This window comes from Wolffia australiana, chromosome 11 (genome assembly GCF_029677425.1).
Source record: "Wolffia australiana isolate 7733 chromosome 11, ASM2967742v1".
NCBI lineage: Eukaryota > Viridiplantae > Streptophyta > Magnoliopsida > Alismatales > Araceae > Wolffia > Wolffia australiana.
This window is the reverse complement of record NC_135845.1, coordinates 6,339,479-6,363,930: the sequence shown is the minus strand read 5'-3', so window position 1 is coordinate 6,363,930 and position 24,452 is coordinate 6,339,479. Positions and strand designations below refer to the sequence as shown.

Sequence of the window (24,452 nt, the reverse complement as noted above, 5' to 3'; positions counted from 1 at the left end):
TATGACTTACAATTCAACTATTTTTTTATTAAATAAATGCTGAATTTCATTTTTTCAGTAGACTTTTCATTTAAAAATTAACTTTCATCGAAAACTTACAGCAGCTTGCCAAACAAATGCTAAGAGAAAGAAAAATAAAGGTATAATGGGCAAAATGTCTATGAGTGGATTAAAAATCGCATAAGCCTCAGGCAATTTTCCCAAGAAAACACTACTTGATGACGAAACAGCAGAATTAAGACAGATACAGATTAAATTCAAAAATATATTAAGCATAACAAAGATTTGTTTTTAGAGATTATTAAATTTTTATTGACTAATGGATATAAGGGAATTTGACTAAGGAAGGTAAGTAATAACTAAAAAAGCCTTCTTTTGCTTTGATTTGAACTCCCCCCAAAAAATCCAAATCAAAAATCCTTACATTTTCAAATTCAAAAGAGAATACAAGGAATTATACTTTCATACAATATCTTAATTGAATTATATGTAATGATCAATGAAATTCTATGTTATTCTATAGTCATACGTTTTACGTATTAGAATACCGGAAGGAATTAGAGGATTTGCCTAGAACTATATATTATAGTTATTTTTTTTTTTTATTCTTATATTCTCTGCAATGAAATAGGGAATTGACGAATGTCCCACAATACACTAATAATTTTGATTAGTATCAAATTTAAATCTAAATGGGGCGTCGCCAAGTGGTAAGGCAACGGGTTTTGGTCCCGCTATTCGGAGGTTCGAATCCTTCCGTCCCAGATCCATTCTGCTGAATGAAAATAACAAAAATCTATCGATTCCCTTTAATTAAAGCCTAAAATAAGTCACTAGGGGACTCGAGAGTCTTTCTATGGAAAGACTAAATCAGAGAATAGAGGGAAAGACTAAATCAGAGAATAGAGGTTTTTATAGATTATTAGAGTCCCTTGCTATAGTCCTTTTTTCAGTTAAATACCCTAAAACTAACTAGAATGGAGTGAAATTCAAATTAAATAGGAATATCAAACATATTTACACCCATTTATTTTTTTGTATCCCGTTCCAATACATAAAAAATCAAAGTTAATGTAGCAACTTGGTAGAGCTATTAAAGATAGTCTATAAAATATAATGAATTTTTTGAAGTCATCAAAAATCTAAAGCAAACTTTTTATGTAAAACAAAAAATGACCGAGTTTTATACCCATACCATATATATTATGTAGTCTTTGTGTTCAATTTACGTAGTTAATAAGGTCTTTTCTTTTGGTTCACTCCCAAAAATCTCATTATTTAATGAGATAATTGCCAAAATTCAATCCATAAAATTAACAAGGGGCATTGTTAACAAATGTTGCTTGTATATAATGGCTATGGAAATAGCATATTCCTACGTTTAGTTTCTCTTTTTTCATATGAAAAAAAAGAAAAATAACAATAAAAAAAAATGACCTTAATCTTATATTACCTTATATAACACATTTTATATTATATACCCATAAATAAACCACGTTTTGGTTTAGCTTTCTTTGTCAATTTATCTATCTATTTTATCTCGTTTCAATTAAAAATTTCTCAGTCAATTCGACATATCCAAATTTATATCTCTACTTTTTGACTTTAATGAGTGGGATAGATATCAATCATATACATTAAATATTTTCTTTATCATGACGGCTTTAGCGAAGAATAAATTAAGTCATTTTCGAAAACATAAGATATTTTGTAGAATTATCCTTTGAAGTAGAGGACAGGATAAAATCCTTTAATTAAACTAAAGCATTTTTCGTTTTCAATTTCTAGCAATACTTGGCACTTTAATAAAAGCAAGTCTGATATAAATAAATTTTATGGTATGTAAAAGACACGTCGAATTTGATTCATCGGATTAATTGGAATTTAAGTGAGTGGAATAAATAGGGGTTTTTCTTAATGACTCATTTTTAAATCAAAATATAATTTTTATTTACTAATTTACTATAAAATAAATGATTCAGTCCCCTGATTTAAATGGAACTTTAATTTAATAAAAAAGAAAAAAAATACCTTTACTTCCAATTGACATACATCTAAAAAAAACTTTAATTTTAATCTTTGGATTTATTGGTTTTCTTGCCGAGCCTTCCTAGGATAAAGACTTTTTTTATTCCTAACTAACTAAAAAGTCAATGGAGAAAATAAAAAAAAGGTCTGTATGTACTAAACAGAGTCAATGACTATTCATGATTCCATATTGAATCAATTCCATCCCGGTTCGAAATTAGAGGAATGTTATGGTAAAGCTTCGTTTGAAACGATGTGGTAGAAAGCAACGTGCGACTTGAAGGACGTGATCCTTTATGTGGATTCTTATATCCGCCATTTTCTATCTAAATGAGGATGCTCTTGTCTCGACATGGTTTGTTCTGATTTACTAGGGACCCAATTTCGAGGGTTAGAAGTAAATAGTACGCGATGAAGCTCGAGTATAAAATAATGATTGATTTATCATATCGGGGGGACGAATCTAGGGTTAATGCCAATTAAGAAGCTGGACTACTTTGTAAAACATATCTCTATATATAATCGAAAAAAAAATAAAATTCTAACAATTTTACTTTAAACTGAAAAAGTCAAACTTGTTAGAATCGGTAAGGTAAAACTATTTCGATCAAAAGTGTATTACAGGAGAATGATTTTTTCGTATCATTTTCCTAGAAAAGGTCTGTTGCTGCCATTTTCAAAGAAGTAAGATCACCGAAGTAATGTCTAAACCCAAGGATTCGATAAAATAAAGGTTAAGGATTGCGTAACAAGAAACAAAACACAATTTTGAAGTGTCTTGACAATTAAATTATCTCAAATTTAGGAATTAGAATAAAGAATAATAAGCAATCAGATTTGAGATGAGACAGACAAAAAGGTGTTAGAGACAACTCAATAAATTCGAAGGAATTGGAAATTTTTCAAAGCTTCCCTACTTGAGTTATGAGGACAAATGAATGAAGTTTTTTGTCTTTATGTAAAAATAAAACAATTTAAATCATAGTCTAATTCAGTTCATTTTTTGAGTTTTATATTATAGAGATAAATGTGTTTCCCTTTATATTGTATTATTTGAGGGCGATATTATGACATGACTTGTGATTTTTATTGATATTTAAACATATTCAATGACTTAAAATGAAAAATCTTAAAGCTAAATAAAAATGTCCAGTGCATTTTTATTTTGAGTCAATATAAACATTTTAGTTTTAGAATCATTCTTTCTTGAGCCGTATGAGGAAAAAACCTCTTATACGTTTCTGTGGGGGGGGGCTTTGCTTATCTATCCCAATGAGCAATCTATCGAATCGTTGCAATTGATGTTCGATCCCGAAGAGAAGGACGAGATCTTCGGAGAGTGGGTTTTTATGATCCGATAAAGAATCAAACTTTTTTAAATGTTCCGGTTATTCTAGATTTTCTTGAAAAAGGGGCTCAACCCACAAGAACTGTTCATGATATTTTTAAGAAGGCGGAATTGTTTAAAAAAGAACTTTCAATTAATTGAAGTATTTAAAAAAACTAAAAGGCAGTTCATAAAGTCTAGCACTAATAGCCTTTATATCGTATAGCTTTGTATTTTACTAAATATTTGTTTTTTTGTAAGGAAGAGTATTTAAGTTAATCCTTTGTCGTTTTAGTGACTAAAGAAACTTTAGATATTGTTCACTTGTTGCTTATATTTTCGACAAAATTCTCATAGAGTTTATGTTGTGCCAATCCAACACAAGTCTTTTCTCTTTTACAAAAATGGGATTTAGTTTCATCTAATTCATATTGACAATGGTGTATTGAACAAATATAATTCCAGTGTAATTCTAAGTAAATGCATCGATTTCCATTAATATTTATATTGGTTAGATTGGTTTAATTGGTTGTATTTAGATTAGGAGTGTATCGACTCTTAACTTAACATATTCTATTCATATATTATACAGACAGGGTTGCTAACTCAACGGTAGAGTACTCGGCTTTTAAGTGCGGCTATAATCTTTTACACATTTGGATGAAGGAACGAATTCGTCCAGACTATTGGTAGAGTCTATAAGACCACGACTGATCCTGAAAGGTAATGAATGGAAAAAATAGCATGTCGTAATAGTCATCAATTACTATAAAAAATTAATGTAGAACTCTGAAAAAGGTCATCCTTACTGAATCGATAGTTTTTCATGAGTAAGGGGACAAAATGAGTTCACATTTAATTTTACTCTTCGGTCAAATGAATAAATGGATAGAGTTTTATGGCTCGAATTCTAGGAAAAGAAAAAGTGACGAGCTTATGTTCTTAATTTGAATGAGTACCCGATCTAATCTAATTATACGTTAAAAATAGATTAGTGCCTGATACGGGACAGGATTCTGTAGTGAATCATTAATTACTTTTTTAATCCTAACGATTCTCCATTATAGATACGGTAGAGTGGATATAAGTGTGTAAAAGAAAGAGCATATTGATAACTAAAATCAATTCCAAAATCAAAAGAGCGATTGGGTTGCAAAATAAACGATTTTTCACCTTTTTCTTGTTATGTTAACTAACATAAATTTATTTTCTACGGAAAGAGAGGAAGAAAATCTCAGAATTGGACTCTTTTGGGGGTTACTTTTCTTTACTGTATGCCTATTTTTTTTAGACATACTAGTTCTAGTTCTGACCATATCGCACTATGTATCATTTGATCACCCAAGAAAAGATTCCTATCTCTTGTTCAACTATAATTTTTCATGCAAGAATTCAAAGGAAATTTACAAAAAGGTGGATTTAAACAACAACACTTGCTATATCCACTTCTCTTTCAAGAGTATATTTATGCACTTGCTCATGATCAGAGTTTAAATGTAAACGCATCAACTTTTAATGAACCCGTTGATATTTCAGGTTCTGCCAAAAAATATAGCTCATTACTTGTCAAACGGTTAATTAAGAGACTATACCAACAGAATAGCTTGATACATTCTGTTAATAATGCTAAGCAAAAAAGATTCGTCGGACACAACAAGAACTTTTATTATCAAATGCTATCAGAGGGTTTCGCTATCGTTGTAGAAATTCCCTTTTCACTGCGATTAGTATCCTCGCTCAAAGAAAAAAAAGAAATACCGAAATATCAGAATTTACGATGTATTCATTCAATATTTTCATTTTTAGAGGATAAATTTGCACATTTAAATTATGTATCAGATATACTGATACCTTATCCGGTCCATCTAGAAAAATTGATTCAAATTCTACAATGCTGGATACATGATGTTCCCACTTTACATTTATTACAATTGTTTTTTCATGACTATCACAATTGGAGTAATTGCATTACTACAAATAAATCTAGTTATGGTTTTTCAAAAGAAAATGCAAGGCTATATAGGTTCCTATATAATTCTTATATAGTTGAATGTGAATCCATATTTCTTTTTCTTCGTAAGTCATCATGCTATTTACGATCAACATCTTTTGGGCCTCTTCTTGAACGAACACACTTCTATGGAAAAATGAAAGATATTGGAGTAATTCGTTGTAATGATTTTCAGAAACCTCTAGGGTTCTTCAAGGATCCTTTCATGCATTATGTTAGGTATCAAGGAAAATCCATTATCGCTTCACGAGGGACTCATCTTCTTTTGAAGAAATGGAAATTTTACTTTATGAATTTATGGCAATTTCATTTTCACTTTTGGTCTGAACCCAGTAGGATACACATAAACCAATTTCCACATTTTTCTTTGTCTTTTTTGGGTTATCTTTCAAGTGTAGAAATGAATCCTTCATCCATAAAAAGTCAAATGTTAGATAATTCCTTTTTAATAGATACTGTTACTCCAAAATTTCAAACTATCATAGCCATTATTCCGATTATTGGGTCATTGGCCAGAGCTAAATTTTGTAATCTATCGGGGAATCCTATTAGCAAGCCAGTTTGGACCGATTTGTCAGATTCGGAGATTATTGATCGATTTGGTAGATTATGTCGAAACCTTTCGCATTATTACAGTGGGACTTCAAAAAAACAAAGTTTGTACCGAATAAAGTATATACTTAGACTTTCATGTGCTCGAACTTTGGCGCGTAAACATAAAACGACAGTACGCACTTTTTTGCAAAGATTAGGTTCAGAGTTTTTCGAAGAATTTTTTATGGAAGAAGAAAAAGTTCTTTCTTTAATGTTATCAAGAACTTCTTATCCTTTACATCAGTTATATAGAGAACCCATTTGGTATTTGGATATTTTTCGTATCAATGACTTGGTGAATCATTTATGATTCAGTTGTTCTAAAGCTCTCTAAATTAAATCGAATCAAAAAAAATTCTAACATAAACGTCAAAAAGTCACCTTTATACTGAAATGCTCATATATAAGTGGTTGAATCAATTGAGTTGTCAGGTTTCTTACACTTTCTTTTCGGGATCTAATCTAAAATTTAGATGTATACATAGGGAAAGTCGTGTGCAATGAAAACTGCAAGCACGGTTTGGGGAGGGTTCTTTTTCTATTAAAGAAAACTTTTCTACTCCATCCGACTAGCTCCGGGTTCGAGTCCCGGGCAACCCATACAGAAAAGGGAAAACTAACTCTGAGGTTTTCGATTTTCATATTTTTCTAGTTCTGATAAGGTTATATATTTTCTATAGATATATATCCTGTCGTCAGATTGGTTGACATTGACATAGAAGCTATGTTATACTGTTAAATAACAAGCCTTCCATTATCTAGTTTTCTAGCTAATACGTGTGCTTGGGAGTCCTTGAAATTTGAATAATATTTGTATCAAAACTACAAAATAATTTTTGTATCCATTTAGTTCATCATATTTATATTCCAAAATTATAAATATGAAAATATATTATATATAAATGGGATAAGCACGTTCAAAATAAATGATAAATGCATTTTTTGTTTAATCTAACACAAGAAATGATGACAATTGAAGTGTAGTGCATGATGAAAATCCATGTTATGGAAGATTGACCAGCACAAGCTCCTATATCAATAGAGGTCACCTACTTGTGTATGGGTTACATATCCTTAATTACTTAAAATTTTCCCCAAAACTTTTGACGATATGGGAAAAAGGGTGTCCTTAGTGATGAAAGTTGCATGTTAAAAGGCCTTGTGGAGTTTCATGTTCTTCAAGACATGGGCCTTGTATGATGTGCAGTGTTGCATCATGGGTGTATGAATGCTAGTGTGTGCAGTTGTGCAGACCACCAGGTTCAGCCTGCACAATCACCAATAGAACACATACACATTTTTGGCTCATCTATTAGATGATTGTGATGAGGGCAAATGTTAAGCAAGACAAACTGCAGGCCTTCAAATCTGTTGCCCTATGTGTGGCATCCCAAGGTTGTGGTGACAAGAATGAGTTATCTCTAATAAATCATCTCCACTTGACTCTACTCCTATCAGCAAGTGCTTCACACAAGACATGCATCAACCTTTTGTAAGTTGTCATAGTGACATATGTTAATTGTTGCCACTGGTGGTGCACACGACCATGCCCCATCATCGGATATGACACCACTACCGTAGGAGGAGATGACCCGTGTGATGACACGTTGCAATCATTAACCTCAGACCAAGGATCCGAGTTTCATATACAATTAGATTTGATTCGGAAATTTGTTTGAAATTATAGTTATTTTCTCTTTCCTCCAAGGCCAATAAATAGACCAATGATGTAATGGATCATTGGTGATTTTTTTCGAATTGAATCTTTCTTTGCAAAGATTGCCCTAGACCTCCTTTGTTTTCCCGCTGCTGCCGATTGTTGCCATCACCGTCGTTGAGAGGAAGCAGCCTGTCTCACGCGCCGCTTGACTATTTGAGCATCATCTCATGTCACACACGCCGTCGCTGCCTCCAAGTGTTGTCCGCGTCACCGTGCACCGCAAAAGCCTTCTGCGCAGCCACAGCGCGTAGCGCCCACCTGCGCGGCCACCACGCGCAGCACTTGCCTGCACGGCTCCCACGCGCATCGCCCACTCGCATGCCCATTGCACGCGGCGTCCGGCCCTGTCGAAGGGCACGTCATCCGGTGCCCCCACTGAATGCCTCTACAACTTCCCGCATCGCCCTATCACGCTACGCCTGCATTAAAGGTCCACCCTTCCCTCTTTGGTGATCGACATTACTTTATCAAGTATTTTCTCGTGTGTTTTTCCACCGCCACCGGACTTTGTAGAATAGATTAGTGAAATAGGTTTGCGTTTTCTCATAGTCGACCATTCGAGATATTGGATTTGGAGCTTTGTTTTCACCGCGGTGGTTATAAGACAGTCCTCCTGCTCTCGACCGAGGAAAGGGGCTGCACCATCATCATTTTCTCCGGATTTAAATATTCAAAATCGATCGTGTTGATTTGTGGTCTGTCCATCCTTGGTTAACCTTAGTCTATCCTGCCCGCGTCAGTCCTAGTAATCTTGTATCATCCACCCAACATTGTGCATGAAGAGAGTCCGCCACCGCATCATGCTCAATGCAAATGAGTCCTGTCCATCACACCAGAACAAAAAACAGAGTTGGCATTCCATTCCTGGGAGGACGTCTTTGAGTGTATAAAGAGCGCGGAACACCTTGCCATTCGAGGGATGTCGCCTACAGATTTGGGGTCTCACAGCTATCAGGAGTGCACCACAAGCTATTCACCGCAACGAGTAGGGGTTCTCTTGAATATCGGGCAATTGAATGGCACCTCAGAGGCTGGAGGATACAATTTTTTGAGGTTTTATGTGTTTTCAAAACGATTTATAAAATTTAAAAGTAGAATATATTTGTTCTAAAGTTCAATTTTAGGTGGGCCCTCAAGGGACAGTTGACACAAAAGTACGGATGAATCATTTAATACTATAATATGCATAAGACCAAGCAAAAGATATATCAATATTCATAGAATTAGAAATTATCCTCCATCAAGGAATATCATCAACGAATATTTACACGTAAGTTTCAGTATTATAGTATATGAGAAATCTTCATGATAATACTGTTACCACCGACAATCTCTTCTCTTTCCAATCTCACCGATCGCCGAGGCGGCGAACGACGACAGCTGCCCAGCCATCGATCGTATGCGTCATTCTGTGATTGATTAGTTCGACATTCGGTTTATTTCAAGCGGTTTTTCTCAATTTGAATGTTTCTCGCTTGTAATCTCGGATGCATTCAACACTTCGCATTTTTGAGTTTTGCTGCGATCGTCGCATTCGCTTCTTGGAATTCCAATCGGTTTAGGTCGCCATTTCTGCTAACTTCTGCTCACAGCTACACCCGCCAAGCTCGCTCCGGGGATCGCAGGGTGAAGAACAACAATGGGATTTCTGGTTGGACTGGTGCTAGGGTTTCTTTTCGGCCTTGGATTGGTAATGGCCTTTGTCTATGCGGAGAACATCCGATCAAGACGTCGTTCGGAACTGGTAAGCTGAGCTTCTGGGTTTTGATCATGTAATGGATAACTATGATTTTGATCATCTTCAGAAGATTGAAAGTAGCTCGTTTTTTACTATTGATTCTCAGGCTGCCACCATCGCTGCATTTTCAAAGATGACAGTTGGGGATTCCAAGAAGATTCTTCCTCCTGGAGGTTACCCTCCATGGGTTCTCTTCACTCAGTACCAGAAGTTAAGATGCCCGCTTGAACATTTTTAGGAATCCATTAAAACAAACTAAGGCGAGGATAACCCCTGATTTGGGTTGTGTTCATTCTTGCAGTTGGGCTGGCTTAACCTTCATCTGACAAAGATCTGGCCTTATGTGGACGAGGTAGAGCGAAAGAGTTGGGTTTATCTTCCTCCACCTTTATAGAAGACTTTGATCTAATTGCATAAATTATCACAGGCGGCATCTGATTTGATCAGAAGTTCTCTCGAGCCTGTTCTTGAGCAGTATAAATCTCTTATTTTGGATTCTCTCAAGTTTTCAAAGCTCACTCTGGGAACGGTTGCTCCACAGTTTACAGGTTTGTTTGCCATGAAAATGAATGCTATTGGGTACTCCAAGGAATTTGAATGAGTCGGAATCGATACTTTTAGGTTGATTCTCATTTTCTGCTTAGATTTACGGAAAACTCTGGTATATCTTTTATGTTCTTGTATTGGGCTTATCTATTTGAATTCATCTTCTAATATGTGGTGCACTCTCTTTGGAGCCAATAAAGTTCCTCTTTCTCGCTAGATCTCTGATTTTGGAGCAACGAAAGAGGATCTATTATTTGGTAGAATGAGAGCAGTTTGCCTGCAGACTTAATAATGCAGAAGAAACAGAAATCTGATCAAAATCGTATTGGCCGAGCCATAAAGATCATTCTAATCAATCTGATTTGGATTGATCGTTGAGAAAGAGTTATCTCGTAAATTTGATAAAAGGGAGAATTTTTGGTCCTATGTGCGTGACTTTTTAATTGATGCCATGCATCACATGCTTATTATTTTCATTGACTACCGATCCATTATCTCTCCATGGAACTAGGTGTTAAGGAATGTAAAGTTTGCATGATATTTGGGCATGGGTTGGCCATGCTATTTCTTTTTCAATAAGCAATCCTTCCCTCGTGTCACCTGCTAGTTGGCATAAGATACGACTATATCCAAAACCCAAATTGTAAGTTTAATTTGATTTTTTTTTTAATTTTACCCAGTTAATTTGAAATTCTAAACATGCCCCGAGCTCACAAATTGTGGCTACGATTTGTTGATTCGGGGTGATCTAAGCTGCTACGATGATGCACCAATTGAGCTTAACTCAATTGTATATGGTAACCTTGAGTAATTCTTAACCAGGTGAATGCTAATTTTAACAAATTGAACTCAGAGTTTTCTTTTTTTTGTTTGAAATAGAAGCTACCATATATTGGCAAAGCGTGAACGTGATTTGCCAATTACGGTACTTGAAAATCAAATTTGGGTGAATTAACGATCTATTTCGATTCACAGCTACTTAACGAGGACTACTGAAAATTAAACGATTCGAAAATAAGAGTAATTCGAAATAATAAATGTGAATATAAACTACTTTGTAATTTTCATTAAATGTGATATGTGCGATTATGATGTTCCAGGCAAAATTTTACCTTAACTGGACTTCCTTTGCTTTTCAGGTATCTCAATCCTAGAAAACAAGGGCCCGGATGGGATCACCATGGAACTAGAGGTGCAGTGGGATGGAAACCCAAGCATCATACTAGATATTCAAACAAAGCTCGGTGTATCCCTTCCCATACAGGTACAGGATACAAGCTGTAGGAATTAAGACGCAAACTTTTTCAAGCATTCCCTCTATATGCGCTTAATTCCAAGATGATGAATTGACTCTGCAATTTCAACTTGTGTTTTTTTGTCAATTCTCACGGGTTCTTCACTTTTGCGATTGTATCCATGGGATACGGTTTGCCATCTTCCATGACCGGAGTCCTCATCTATCTCGTCATTCACCAGTGCCAGGATGACGTCCGTGTCATCATCATCTGTTTCATCATCACATGTCCATAATTAGGATGGCAAGGACAAAAGTGTCATTGTCATCTTAGCGATGAACAATGAAGATGATGATTGACGGACGAGTCTACCCCTTGCTGCGACAAGCTTCTTGTCCTTGTTCTCATCATTTGTCTGAGCCAGAGTGACAATGGCGAGATCATCATTGTCATCATCTTTCGTTTGTGACTTGCAGGACAATGATGAAGTCGTCATCATAATCATCATGGGCCCTGGAGCATATGGCAATGCCGATGATGATGATGATAGTAATTTTGGGATGACAGTATCAACTTTATCCCACAATGCCGAACATCAGTGTGGGATGCGACCTCTTCTTCTCTTTCAGAATACTCAAGATTTGTGAACATCATCACCCAACTATGGCAGTTTGTGTAGGTTAAAAATGTTGCATTTACTGGAGTATTCCGTTTGATCTTTAAGCCACTGGTGGACGAATTCCCTTGCTTCGGTGCTGTCTCATATTCCCTGAGGCACAAGGTGCTGTTTCTAATGCGTGTTTCTATTTTTTTACACAATACGTTTCGGCATGTTTATTGCTCTTCATCTGCAGAAAAAACTTGATTTTACCCTTAAAATTGTTGGGGGCGAGGTATCATCTGTTCCAGGGATCTCAGATGCCATTGAGGTGAAAATTTGACTTTTATCTTATTTTTTAAGCGTTTCATTAATGAAACAGTAAAATATCGTATAACTATGCAGGAAACTATTAATTATGCCATTGAGGACCTCTTAACCTGGCCTGCGAGGAAAGTCATTCCGATTATCCCTGGTGATTATGGGTCAGTACTTTGACCACAGTTAAGGTTTGGCCCTCAAAGGTGCAATCTTTTGCTCAAGTTTGGAATCTTCTTTGCAGTTATTTGGAGTTGAAGCCTGTGGGAACCCTGGAAGTGAAGCTGGTTCAGGCAAGGGGGTTGACAAATAAAGACATTGTTGGCAAATCAGATCCATATGCAGTCGCTTACATTCGTCCTCTGTGTGACAGAATGAAGAAGAGCAGAATAATAGTACGCACATAACCTTAACCTCCAACTCCTAAGCCCTATGCGCATCGCATTATATTTATCTATATGATTTTAACCTGAATGTTTTTGTAGAACAATGATTTAAATCCAGTATGGAACGAACACTTTGAGTTCATCGTGGAAGATCCTGCGACCCAACATCTGTTTGTGAAGATCTACGATGATGAAGGGATCCAAAAGTCGGAGCTCATTGGCTGCGTCAAAGTGCCGCTGAATGATCTGATCCCCGGCAAAGTCAAGGACACGTGGCTTAGTCTGGTCAAAGATCTTGAGATCCGGAGAGATAACAAATACCGAGGAGAGGTTAGTCTTCTCCAACCAAGCCCTCAACTTGAAACCCATAATCCTTATTGAAAAAGCCTAATCCATAATCTCTAAGCCATAAACCCTAAACACTGAACCCTAAACCTTTATGAACTTCAAACCCTGTACCTTAATTCGTGGTGTCAAACTCTGAGCAGAATTTTAACGCTGTTCATGGCAGGTTCACCTTGAGCTTCTCTACTTCCCTCTCAAGATGGAAAAGGGTTTTTCCAACCCGTTTGCTCCCAAAATGTTCTCGATGACCTCATTAGAGAAAGCTCTTCAACCGGAGGTTGACGAGAACATTGACTCAGGCATTGATGCGGGTCCCAGGCAGCGGCAGAGAGACATTATCATAAGAGGGATCCTTTCTGTGACAGTCCTCTCTGCCGAGGACTTGCCCGCCATGGATGTGATGGGAAAGGCGGATCCTTTTGTCATGCTTCAAATGAAGAAGGCCGAGATGAAGAACAAGACGAGAGTACACCTCTTTCTTTTATTTTTTAGTTTTTTTTTTCCTGAACTAAGTTTACAACAGCATTGATACGGACCTCTCTCTGATCATGAAATTAATTGTCTTTTCCAGGTGGTGACTGACAACCTGAACCCAGCGTGGAACCAAACATTTGACTTTGTCGTGGAAGACGGGCTGCATGAGATGCTAATTTTGGAAATATGGGATCACGATACCTTTGGGAAGGTAATCAGTTTCGATTTTTAGTTCGAATTCAAAGAAAGGTTGTTGCATTATGAGAAAGGACGCGTACTTGTGGAGCTTACCATTTGAACCCTGCAGTTTTAGTCTGCTGTTTTTTCTTCTACTTTTAAAGTCGTACATTTTGATTATTAGTTAAATTCTCTTCATTATCAGCTCATGAGGAAATTTCTGTTCTTTTGGAGTTTACCCATTTGAGTTCTGCACCTTTAGCCTGGATATTTTCCTTCTGAATTTGATTACATTTTTTTTCGTTTGTTAGTTTTATTCCGTACACTACCACAGTATGAGAAAAAAATACTGTGCATGTAGAGTCAGACACTTGAACCGACCAATTGAGTCTTTATTTTCTCATTTACTTTAAAACGGGGTCACCTTTTTCGAAAATTTATTTTTATTCCCATTGTTATTGCATTGTGAGAAAAAAACTATCCCATTTGAGATTTGCAGTTTTAGTATGGACGTTTTTCTTTTATAATTCTGAATTTTATTATTCTATCAGGAGAAAAAAAATACCATATGAACTCTGGACTTTTTAAGGAAAAAATTCTTTTGAATTTTATTTCATGACTTGCATAATGAGAAAAATATACCTGGCGGAGCTTAACCGTTTGATCTCTGCCGTTTTAGTTTGCTTTTTAATTGTACACTAAACCTTACTCGCGTAATTGCATCACTAGAAAAGTCCACAATATTTGTGGAGCTAATCCATTGCACCTCCTGATTTTGAGTATATCTTCCAATTTTTACATTTAATTTTGCACGGATAAAAAAAACCCCACTTGTTGAGCTCATAAAGTTCATTAAGATTTTTTTCTGTTTAGTTCAAAAAATTATCGTTGACTTTGTGGTTTATGGATGGTTGACCAGGATTACATGGGGAGGTGCATCATGACGTTGACCAGAGTTATATTAGAGGGGGATTTCACAGACAGTTTTCCTCTGGAAGGGGCAAAATCTGGAATTCTAAACTTGCATCTGAAGTGGACGCCTCAGCCAATATACAGGGAAACATGAATGAACCTGCCCAGAAATCCGTCCAGATTCACTTCCCAGATCGTCGATTCCTGTCCGTCCATCTGATACTCCCGTGGTCCATCTGATGAGCTGATGAGAACTGCACACCGTTGTATCCCCTCTGCCACATGTATTTTTCAAATAAGGGGCTATTCACAGTTTTCTCAGTTTGGATGATAGCTACAGACGAGCGGGATGGGACGAAACGGCCAACTCGCAATTTGTCCAGATAGTCATCGGTCCACATTACGACATCGTCACCATTCTTTCATCAGTCCATTTCTAAATTACTGAACTGCCATCCGGGCCATCGTCCAGCCATATTTCGTCATCCTAAACCCTAAACCCTAAACCCTAATTATAGTGCACGGACACAGGCGAAACGGGGACTACTAACCGTCCCGTCCAGGGCCTGGGACGTCAGGCGAGACGGAAATTCATCCGTCAGAAGGCGTGGCAAGATCTCAACTGTTGGATGTGAGTCTGGCGGTTTTTTGCCTCCGGTGTTCCCCAGAAAGAATTTTCGTCCCGAAATTTGTCAGTATCCTCGGATGGGACGATTTTTTCGTCCCTTCAGCATCCGTTAACTATGGGAAAAAATTCATCACGTCCCATTTTTTGTGTTGTCCAGAACCGTCCCGTCGGGGGACTGCCCTGTTGGGAGACGACTGAATTTAAATCTTAAATGAAATTATGGGAAAAAATTATAAAATGAAAATTTAGCAATTCGCTCCGCATCCCATCCAATGTCTGCAGAGAGGACAGCTTTCTCGTCTCGCTATGCCAATTTGCATCAAGGTCCCTGTATTTTTTCGTGAGTGCAAACTGACCCCGCTCAGAATTAATTGTACATATGTCCATTTGCATTCTCTCTCCTCCATATTTCCCTTAAAAACTTGGAACAATTTATATTAATATATTAAAAATATAAAATGGGTTTTTTTAGTCCAGGACGAGGGCTGGGACGAAAATTAGTCCCGGGAGGACTGGACGGGACAAAAAACCGTCCCGTATGATTGGATGCGACTGTTTTTTATCATTGGACGAAAAAAGGTCTCGTCCTTCGTCCCTGAACTTACTCTGGACATTGGACATGACGAAATTCATCCCGCCCCATTAATCGTCCACGTCCGGGACGATCCGGAACTATATTTCCAGTGCCTGGGACGTCAGAGAAGATGGAAATTCATCCGTCAGAAGGACGAGAAAGCTGCCCTCTCTGCAGACATTGGATGGGATGCCGAAAGAATTGCTAAATTTTCATTTTATGATTTTTTTTATAATATCATTTAAAGTTTAAAATCTATCGTCTCCCAACAGGGCAGTGCTGGATGGGACGGTTCTGGACGACACAAAAAATGGGATGTGGGACGAGACGATAGCCTTCTGGAAAGATAAGTATACTACCCAGCTAAAAATGTCATTTTTCTAGCTGTGGTCTCTAAAATGACGTGGAGGAGATTGTCCACGTGGGCATCTCTGACTGGTCCAGCTCAGTACCGCGTGGCAGGCGACGTGGAAGGCACCCCAACTGCTTCACTCTGATTGGTCCAGCTCAGCTAGATTCGTCGGATGACGTGGGCTGGAAGTTCGTTCCCGAGATAAAAGAGGGAAGCGCTAACAAAAACCGCTTGCTCGAGCTTCTTCTTCTGCGAGAAATCTCTTCTGCGGAGGGGGAGAGATCGCTGCAATGGTGGAAGAGGGAGGCGATTATTGGAAGAACGAAGCTGTTCAACAGCTGGAAGTGCCGTTCCTCGACGGCGATGATGATTTGGATCTTCCGGAGGAGCCGCTTCGCGTCGATTTTCGATCAGATGATCGATTTCTGGACCGGACGTTCAGTCGCGAGAGTTGCTTGAATGAAGATGGATCTTCTCGTTGCCTGACCATGCCGAACAGGTCCTCGCAGGTCGCCCTTGTCGGCTCCAAGCTCTGCCCCATCGAAAGCCTGGACTATGAGTAATCGCTCTGTTATCTTTAGATTGCGTGCTCGTGCGTCGTCTCGCTTCCGATTCATCGTCGGCGGTGATAAGGAGAGTAGTTTTAGCATTGAGAGAGTTAATGCTGGTTTTTTTCTTGGATAGGATAGTTAAATTAGTCTCTTTGATTGGGAATATAAAAAACGAGTATTGCCTCCATTCTTTGTGAATTGCATGCACGAGCATTCGGTCTGTTTCAGCCTTTCTCCGCTTCTTTTTGTGGATTTTGCTTCAGTTTCATAAACGGCAATAATTAAGAAAATAATTTATGCAGTAAGACTATTAATCCAGCTTGTTTTCTAGGATAGGATTAGTAAATTTCTCTCTTTTCACAAAGAAAACGAGTAATGCATCCGTTCTCTGTGAATTTTATGTACAAGCATGTTGGGGGTTCTCTTTTGGTCTGTATCAACCTTTCTTCCCATTCTTTTTGTGGATCGTGCTTCCGATTTATTATTGGCAGTGAAAGCGAGAATAATTTGAGTATTAGGAGAAGTAATGCAGGTTTTTTTCGAGGCAGCATCGTAATTTCACATGTAGTCTGATCGTGGACACTGGTGTGTAATTAGTGTCTTTGAACAGGATAATAGAAAACGACATTTCATTCAAGATTGAACAGGACTGGAAAGGGAAGGGAAAGAGACAGATTTTTCAGTATGTAGTCCTCAAGTGGACGATGTGCTTCTTGCTCGGTCTCATTGTTGGTGCCATTGGCTTCTTCAATAATTTGGCTGTGGAGAACATTGCTGGCGTGAAGTTTGTCGTCACCTCAAATCTAATGCTCTCTCGGCAGTCAGTATCATTCTCTATGCATCTTTTTATCTTCCTTTTGTTTTTTGATAATGATCACTTACCCTTAATTCATTAATACAGATATGGGTGGGCATTTGCAGTTTTTGCCGCCTCCAACTTCATCCTTGTAATGACCTCCTCTCTTATCACTTGCCTTTTTGCCCCTGCGGCAGCAGGATCAGGTATTCCAGAAGTGAAGGCTTATTTGAATGGAATTGATGCGCCAAAGATCCTGTCATTCCGAACGCTTATTATCAAGGTTTACTCTCCTGTTTCTGCTACTAAGTTTGATATCTTCGTTTGGTTCTAATGGTATGTCGTTTTGATTAATCCCCCATTCAGTTATGCATATTTGTGAGCCAATTTCCAATGCATATTTATGCATTTCTCATATATTTCACATTCAATATTCTTATGAAAAGATCCGTACTTGTACTTTACATGTGAAATGTGCGTCAATTTCTAATGCTTGTTTATGCCTTTCCAGTTGATTTTATTTGAAAAGATCCGCAATTGCAATACACCTGAAAAATTCTAATTAATACGTAACCATTATTCCGATGGAGAACTGGTTTTTATTTCTTCTAACCCATCTGAGAAGCAATTGTTCGTTTCCATCTCATATCTTATAATCATGTTATAATTATACAAAAATAACCAAAATTGGGCAAACTCTTTCTTAAATACAACTTTAAACATCACGGTTATTTTGATTGAGAAACACATTTAATTCATCTCTTAACACCGGTGACAGATTATTGGCAGCATTCTTGCTGTTTCTTCGTCGCTTCACATAGGGAAGGCAGGACCCATGATTCATACGGGTGCCTGTGTTGCATCATTGCTCAGCCAGGGTGGCTCCAAGAAATACCACCTGACCTGGAAGTGGCTAAAGTACTTCAAAAATGACCGAGACCGCCGTGACCTTGTAACCTGCGGCTCGGCTGCTGGAGTTGCTGCTGCCTTCCGTGCTCCTGTTGGTGGTGTGCTTTTTGCCTTGGAAGCAGTATCCTCCTGGTCAATAAACCCTAAACCCTAAAAACACTAAAATTCTATGCACTAAAGATCACCCATTTTCTCCATTTATCATTTCTTCTCCCTCAATCTTCATTTGAAAGTCATTAAACGTCTGTTTACCTTACAGGTGGAGAAGCGCTCTCCTCTGGAGAACATTTTTCACCACAGCTGTGGTGGCCATGGTTCTTCGAGCTCTGATTGATGTCTGTAGAAGTGGCAAATGTGGGCTCTTTGGAAAGGGTGGACTGATCATGTTTGACGTGACCTCTGCTGATATTATCTATCACCTTGCCGATCTGCCTGCAGTCATTGTTCTTGGCATCTTTGGAGGAATCTTAGGAAGTTTACATAACTACATCCTTGATAAAGTCCTACGAATCTACAGTCTAATAAATGGGTAAGTAAGTGAATATTTTCTTCTCATTTTTCTATTTTTACGGAAGGTAGGAATTAGGGTTGGACAATTGTCAACATCAGTGTCGTCTTCAATGTCGTCGAACCTCATTGAAGTTAATGATGTGTTGACACTGACAAGAGTTAGGGCTGTTGAGAATGACCACTGACAAGGTTACCTTTCATGACTGATATTGATGATGATAGAGTATCACAGACGGTTGACTGCAGCCGTCAGCCTCAGCCTTTAACTTATTCATAGTGTAGTTCAAAATTGTGAAGCTCATCAATGTTAACATCAAGGTTGATGTCAGCTGGCCTAGTTGATGATGACAGTTACGTAGACGAAAATTTTCTGAAATTATAGATGGTTGGCAGTATTGATGACATTGACAGCATCATCGTCAAATTGTCAACCAATGCCAACGTCACACATCAACTTTGTCGGGACGCACCAAACATATATACAGATTATTGTCTGCCACCACTGATGATGATGAGATTGCAATGACATGTTGTCATCATCCCTGTTCTCGTTCTTGCCAGGATACATGGGTTAAATCTGTCACCGGCCTCTCATCTGCCTCAGAGGATGACGATGATAGCGACAATTTTGTCTTGTCATCTTCTCATGTCACTCTCCCACTATTAACCTGTCTCAGATGATGAAGATGATGTCCAAATCATCATCCTTACTCAGTTTGCAGATGATGACAATCACAATGACAATAACAGTAATTCTTTTTTTTTAGGAGAGGCATGGCCCATAAACTTGTTCTGGCCGGAAGTCTATCCCTGTTCACATCATGCTGCTTATTTGGGCTGCCATGGCTGGCACCCTGCACTCCTTGCCCAGTGGGTGCAGAAGAGATCTGCCCTACAATTGGAAGATCTGGAAACTTCAAGAAATACCAGTGCCCGCCGGGCCACTACAATGACTTGGCAAGCCTCTTCTTCAACACAAATGACGACACAATCAGAAATCTCTTCAGCTCCGGTACAGACCACGAGTTCCATCAGTTCTCAATTCTGCTCTTCTTCGTCGCAGCTTACTTGCTGGGCATCCTCAGCTACGGTGTTGTGGCCCCCTCAGGCCTATTTGTGCCAATCATACTGGCTGGAGCAACCTATGGCCGGTGGGTTGGCATGGCGATGGGATCTCGCTCGTCACTTGACCAGGGCCTCTTCTCTGTACTGGGGGCTGCGTCTCTGCTCGGCGGGTCCATGCGGATGACCGTCTCAGTCTGTGTCATTGTTCTTGAGCTAACTAACAACCTGCTGCTGTTGCCTTTAGTGATGCTGGTACTGCTCATATCCAAGACCGCGGCAGATGCCTTCAACCCCAACATCTACGATCTGATCATCAAGCTGAAGGGGCTGCCTTACTTGGAAGATCATGCCGAGCCATACATGAAAAGGCTCAAGGTGAGTGACGTTGTTTCTGGGCCATTGCAGTATTTCAATGGTGTTGAAAAGGTGGGCTCCATTGTCCACACCCTCAAGACCACTGGGCACCACGCCTTTCCCGTGGTGGACTCTGGCCTTCTGAAGCGGCCCACTCTCCATGGTCTCATCCTCAGGTCTGTCCTATTTTTGGCTTTAATATCTATACCTGTTTTCGAGTTACAATCGATGGATCTGATTTTATGATGCTTATGCCGTAAATTAATGAAGTAGGGTTAGACACACCTCAACGTCAACATGATTGTCATTGTCATTGACCCTCTTTGGCATTGCTGATGACTTTGATGAATTTTAGTATGGTTGACAGTGATGGCGAATGTTGGGAAAGTTGCCACTGTCGAATGATATTGATGATGGTGGGTAATCATAGCTGTTGATGCCATTTGTCCACATGATCCATCAACTTCGAAAAGTTCTAGTAAGAAAATTGACCTTGTCAACATCAATGTTGTCAACTGATCTAATTGATGACAATGATGTTTGAAGAAATTTTCTTGAAATATGGACTGTTGGTGGTGTTGACATTTGATGCCCATTGATGTTGATGACACCATTGGTGACAGTCGACCAAAGTCAGTGTCACACATCAACATCCTCAAGACATGCTAAACCCTACAAGCAATTTTTCAAGCTCTTCCAGATGTATAAATTTGATCCCGTTTCGCTCAACGGTGTGGTGGTTCAGTATATCCTACTTTTAGTTTTTCTTTTATTTTCTATATTTATTTGTACATTGATATGATTTTACAACCAATGCGAAAATTTTACGAAATGTTTTTTATGTATCAAGTTCTTGCCCAAGCTTATTTAAAGTTCTCAATTTTGAGACAGTAACTTACATGTGAGACGGCTCCTTGTGTCTTGCTTATTTCTTTAATTTTTACATTCATTAGAACCCAATTTATTTATTTTTGAATGAATTAGAGCATAATTTATTAATTTTTGAATGAATTTGAATCCAATTTATGTGATAATTAAAGCCCAAATCTGACGATTATATTAGATCTTCTGGCTCAGACGTCTAGAGACAGTAGTTTAAACATGATCCTTTTCCGCGACGTCTCATTTTTATCCATTACACGATCTCTCGCTCATCTCCCCATGTAATTGTTGGTGGTTACCGCATTGTTGGGTGACTGCCTTAAATAACTTTTCCAAAAGAAAAAACAATATCTCACTCACTCAAAACAGATCACAATCGTTTGGAGCCTATACCTGACCTTTTGTGCCCTGGAGGTCCTTTTTTCTCCCTCTTTGTATGATTTCTTTTGTTTTACAACCAGAGTTACGATCAAAGTTTGTCGGACCCGATGTTTAAACTAAATTATGTAACTACTTTTTTTTTCTTTTTTATTATTATTATTATTTTTTCTAACTACTTACAGGTCCACAATGTAGAGCCCATAAGTTAAATAATGCAGCTACTACTCAGGTCTCACTTGCTAGTTCTCTTGAGGAAGAAGGCCTTCTCGCTGGACCTGAAGCAATTCTCATCCGAGGACTTCGCCAAGCCGGGGTCCGACCGGGGGGACAGTGTAGAGGAGATTGGGTTGACCCCAGAGGAGATGGAGATGTTTGTTGACCTGCGGCCCTTTGCCAACACCTCACCGTACACCGTGGTGGAGTCCATGTCCCTGGCGAAGGCTCTTATCCTCTTCCGCCAGCTCGGTCTCAGGCATCTCCTCGTCATGCCCATGTCCTCGTCCGTGAGTGGTTTTTCTCCCACCTCTCTCTTTAGTAGAGTTGGAGGATGATGACTAACTCGTCCCCGCTGTCACCATCGACACAGATCGTCATTGTCATCATCATCATCATCGTGATCCTTGCCATGGACAAGTGATGATGACAGTGACGAGTAGTCATCATCATTATCATCCTAGCCATGGAGAAATGACGAGCAAATGATTACTATCGTCGTCAGTGGCTTTTCTGTGTGGAGATGGCCACACTGAGTGATGATGGCAACGATGGCGATGATGGCGAAGATGACAATGTGGAGTCATCCTCGTCATTGAAGCTATGGTCAAACGAAGACTCAACATCATTCCCATCGTCATTGTCGTGTTGGACACAGAACAAGAGTAAAGAGTTCGGATACTCTGCTCTCATCCAAGAGACCGGGGTTCGAGAAATGGCGACGGAATTAAAACAAGATAGCACATTTCAAAAAATATATATTTAATAAATGTATTTGTCGGGCATCGTTATAATCATTGTCATTCATCCAAAGGTAGAGTGAAGATGATGAGTTATCATCGTCATCCATACCTGTCAACGAGTTACAATGATGGTGATGTGTCTATCATTGTCATCACCATCTCAATCAACATCATCCCCATCTCCATCATTGCCATCGTCATCCATACCTGTTAACGAATTACAATGATGATGATGTGTCTATCATTGTCATCACCATCTCAATCAACATCAGCCCCATCTCCATCGTCATCTCCATCAACATCATCCCCATCTCCACCGTCATCTCCATAATTGTCGTCGTCATCCATACCTGTTAACGAGTTACAATGATGGTGATGTGTCTATCATTGTCATCACCATCTCCATCAACATCATCCCCATCTCCATCATCATCTCCATCATTGTCATCGTCATCCATAGCCGCCAATGAGTTACAATGTGTCTGTCATTGTCATCGTCATCTTCATCCTCGCAAATGACGAGAATGATGAATCATCATCATTGTCTATCATTGTCATCACCATTCCCATCATCATCATCATCATCATCATCATGAGAAATGTTTAATCAATGTACACACTCATTGTTGTATTCTTTTGTGGTGGAAATGAGGAGCAGAGCTGGCCAGTAGTGGGAATACTGACAAGGCATGACTTCATGCCGGAGCACGTGTTGAGGTTGCACCCGCACGTGTGGAGCGGCGACGGGGGCCGGCGGCTGAGATTCAGCGGCGACTCCTTCTCCAAATTACTAGCGGGTATGCTCCGTAACTTAACCTCGTATGGCCGCAAATCGGCCCATGCACTTGGCTGACAAGAACCCGGCAAAATTGACCCTGTTACTTGTCCTCTAAGTGTAATGTAGTATGTTTTTCAAGCTAGTGCTGAAGAAGTTATAGAAGTAGGTGTAAATATAAGCTATTTCCTATTTTCTTGACTGAGTCATATCTGTGTAGTGTAATCATTTTCTACTTACGTTTTACCCATCTCAGTGAGAAAATGTTTTAGAGAGAAAAGTAGAGGGAGAGAGGTAGAGTCTAGAAAGAGCATTAGAGAGAGAAAGGTGGAGGATTTTAGAGAGAGGAGAGAGAATATTGGAGATAAAATGAGAGAAGTGTAAAGAGAGGGGATAGAGTAATTAAACAATAAATTGAGAGAAATAAATATACCTGAGGGAATAAAGAAAAATAGAGAGGGGGGGCCTGGGAGGGCAGAGAGAGAAGAGAGAAGGGGAAAGGGAGAGAGAGAGAGGAGGAATGGGGAGAGAGAGAACAGAAAGAGGTGGGGAATGAGAGAAGAGGAATGGGGAGAGAGAGAGAGTAGAGAAAAATGAGGAATGAGGAGAGAGAGAAGAGAAAAAGAGGATGGGGAGAGAGGGAAGAGAGACAACAGAAAGAAGAGGGGGAGAGAGAAGGGAGAAAAGGAGAAAGGAGGAATGGAGAGAGAGAGAGAAGAGATACAACAGAAAGAGGAGGGGGAGAGAGACAAAAGAAAGAGGGGGGAGAGAGAAGAGAGACAACAGAAAGAGGAGGGGGGGAGAGACAAGAGAGACAACAGAAAGAGGAGGGGGGGAGAGACAAGAGAGACAACAGAAAGAGGAGGGGGAAAGAGAGAAGAGAGACAACAAAAAGAGGAGGGGGAGAGATATAAGAGAAAAAAGGATGGGAGAGATAGAAGAGAAAAAGGATGGGAGAGATAAAAGAGAAAAAGGATGGGAGAGAGAGAAGAGAGAGGATGGAGAGAGAGAAAAGAAAGTGGATGAGAGAGAGAAAAGAGAGGACAGGACAGAAAGAGATGAGAGAAGAGAGAGAGAGGATAAAGAGAGGAGAATGTGAAGAGAGAGAGGGAAGAAAGAAGAGAAAGGGTGAGAAGAGAGAGGGGGAGAGAGAAGAGAGAGAATGAGATGAGCGAAGAGAGAGAGGAGACAGAGGATAGAAAGAAGAGAGAGTGTGGAGAGAGAGAGCGGAGAAATAAGAGAGTGTGTGGAGAGAGAGAGAGGGGAGAAATAAGAGAGAGTGAGAAGAGAGAGGGGGGAGAGAGAGGAGC

The 24,452-nt window shown here is 39.0% G+C and overlaps 2 protein-coding genes across 4 annotated transcripts; both read left to right on the top strand.

The window, feature by feature from the left end:
* Positions 1-8,963: 8,963 nt before the first annotated feature.
* Positions 8,964-14,730, top strand: LOC144709885 (synaptotagmin-5-like). The gene is made up of 14 exons (XM_078583538.1): positions 8,964-9,077; positions 9,273-9,424; positions 9,525-9,631; positions 9,722-9,770; positions 9,846-9,966; positions 11,104-11,228; positions 11,879-11,980; positions 12,054-12,128; positions 12,203-12,282; positions 12,360-12,510; positions 12,601-12,831; positions 13,013-13,312; positions 13,418-13,531; positions 14,417-14,730. Exons 2-14 carry the CDS (start codon positions 9,320-9,322, stop codon positions 14,561-14,563), a joined length of 1,707 nt encoding a protein of 568 aa, XP_078439664.1. The 5' UTR covers positions 8,964-9,077; positions 9,273-9,319; the 3' UTR covers positions 14,564-14,730.
* Positions 14,731-16,026: 1,296 nt separating this feature from the next.
* On the top strand, positions 16,027-23,397 carry LOC144709884 (Voltage-gated chloride channel family protein). Of its 3 annotated transcripts, none has more exons than XM_078583535.1 (8): positions 16,183-16,522; positions 17,125-17,334; positions 17,416-17,593; positions 18,089-18,351; positions 18,479-18,748; positions 19,497-20,324; positions 21,641-21,914; positions 23,026-23,397. In XM_078583535.1, exons 1-8 carry the CDS (start codon positions 16,254-16,256, stop codon positions 23,218-23,220), a joined length of 2,487 nt encoding a protein of 828 aa, XP_078439661.1. In that variant the 5' UTR covers positions 16,183-16,253; the 3' UTR covers positions 23,221-23,397. The 3 variants fall into 3 exon arrangements, with proteins under 3 accessions (XP_078439663.1, XP_078439661.1, XP_078439662.1); XM_078583536.1 differs by having other exon boundaries at positions 16,382-16,522; positions 17,112-17,334; XM_078583537.1 differs by lacking the exon at positions 23,026-23,397 and having other exon boundaries at positions 16,027-16,522; positions 21,594-21,715.
* The last annotated feature ends 1,055 nt before the right edge of the window (positions 23,398-24,452 follow it).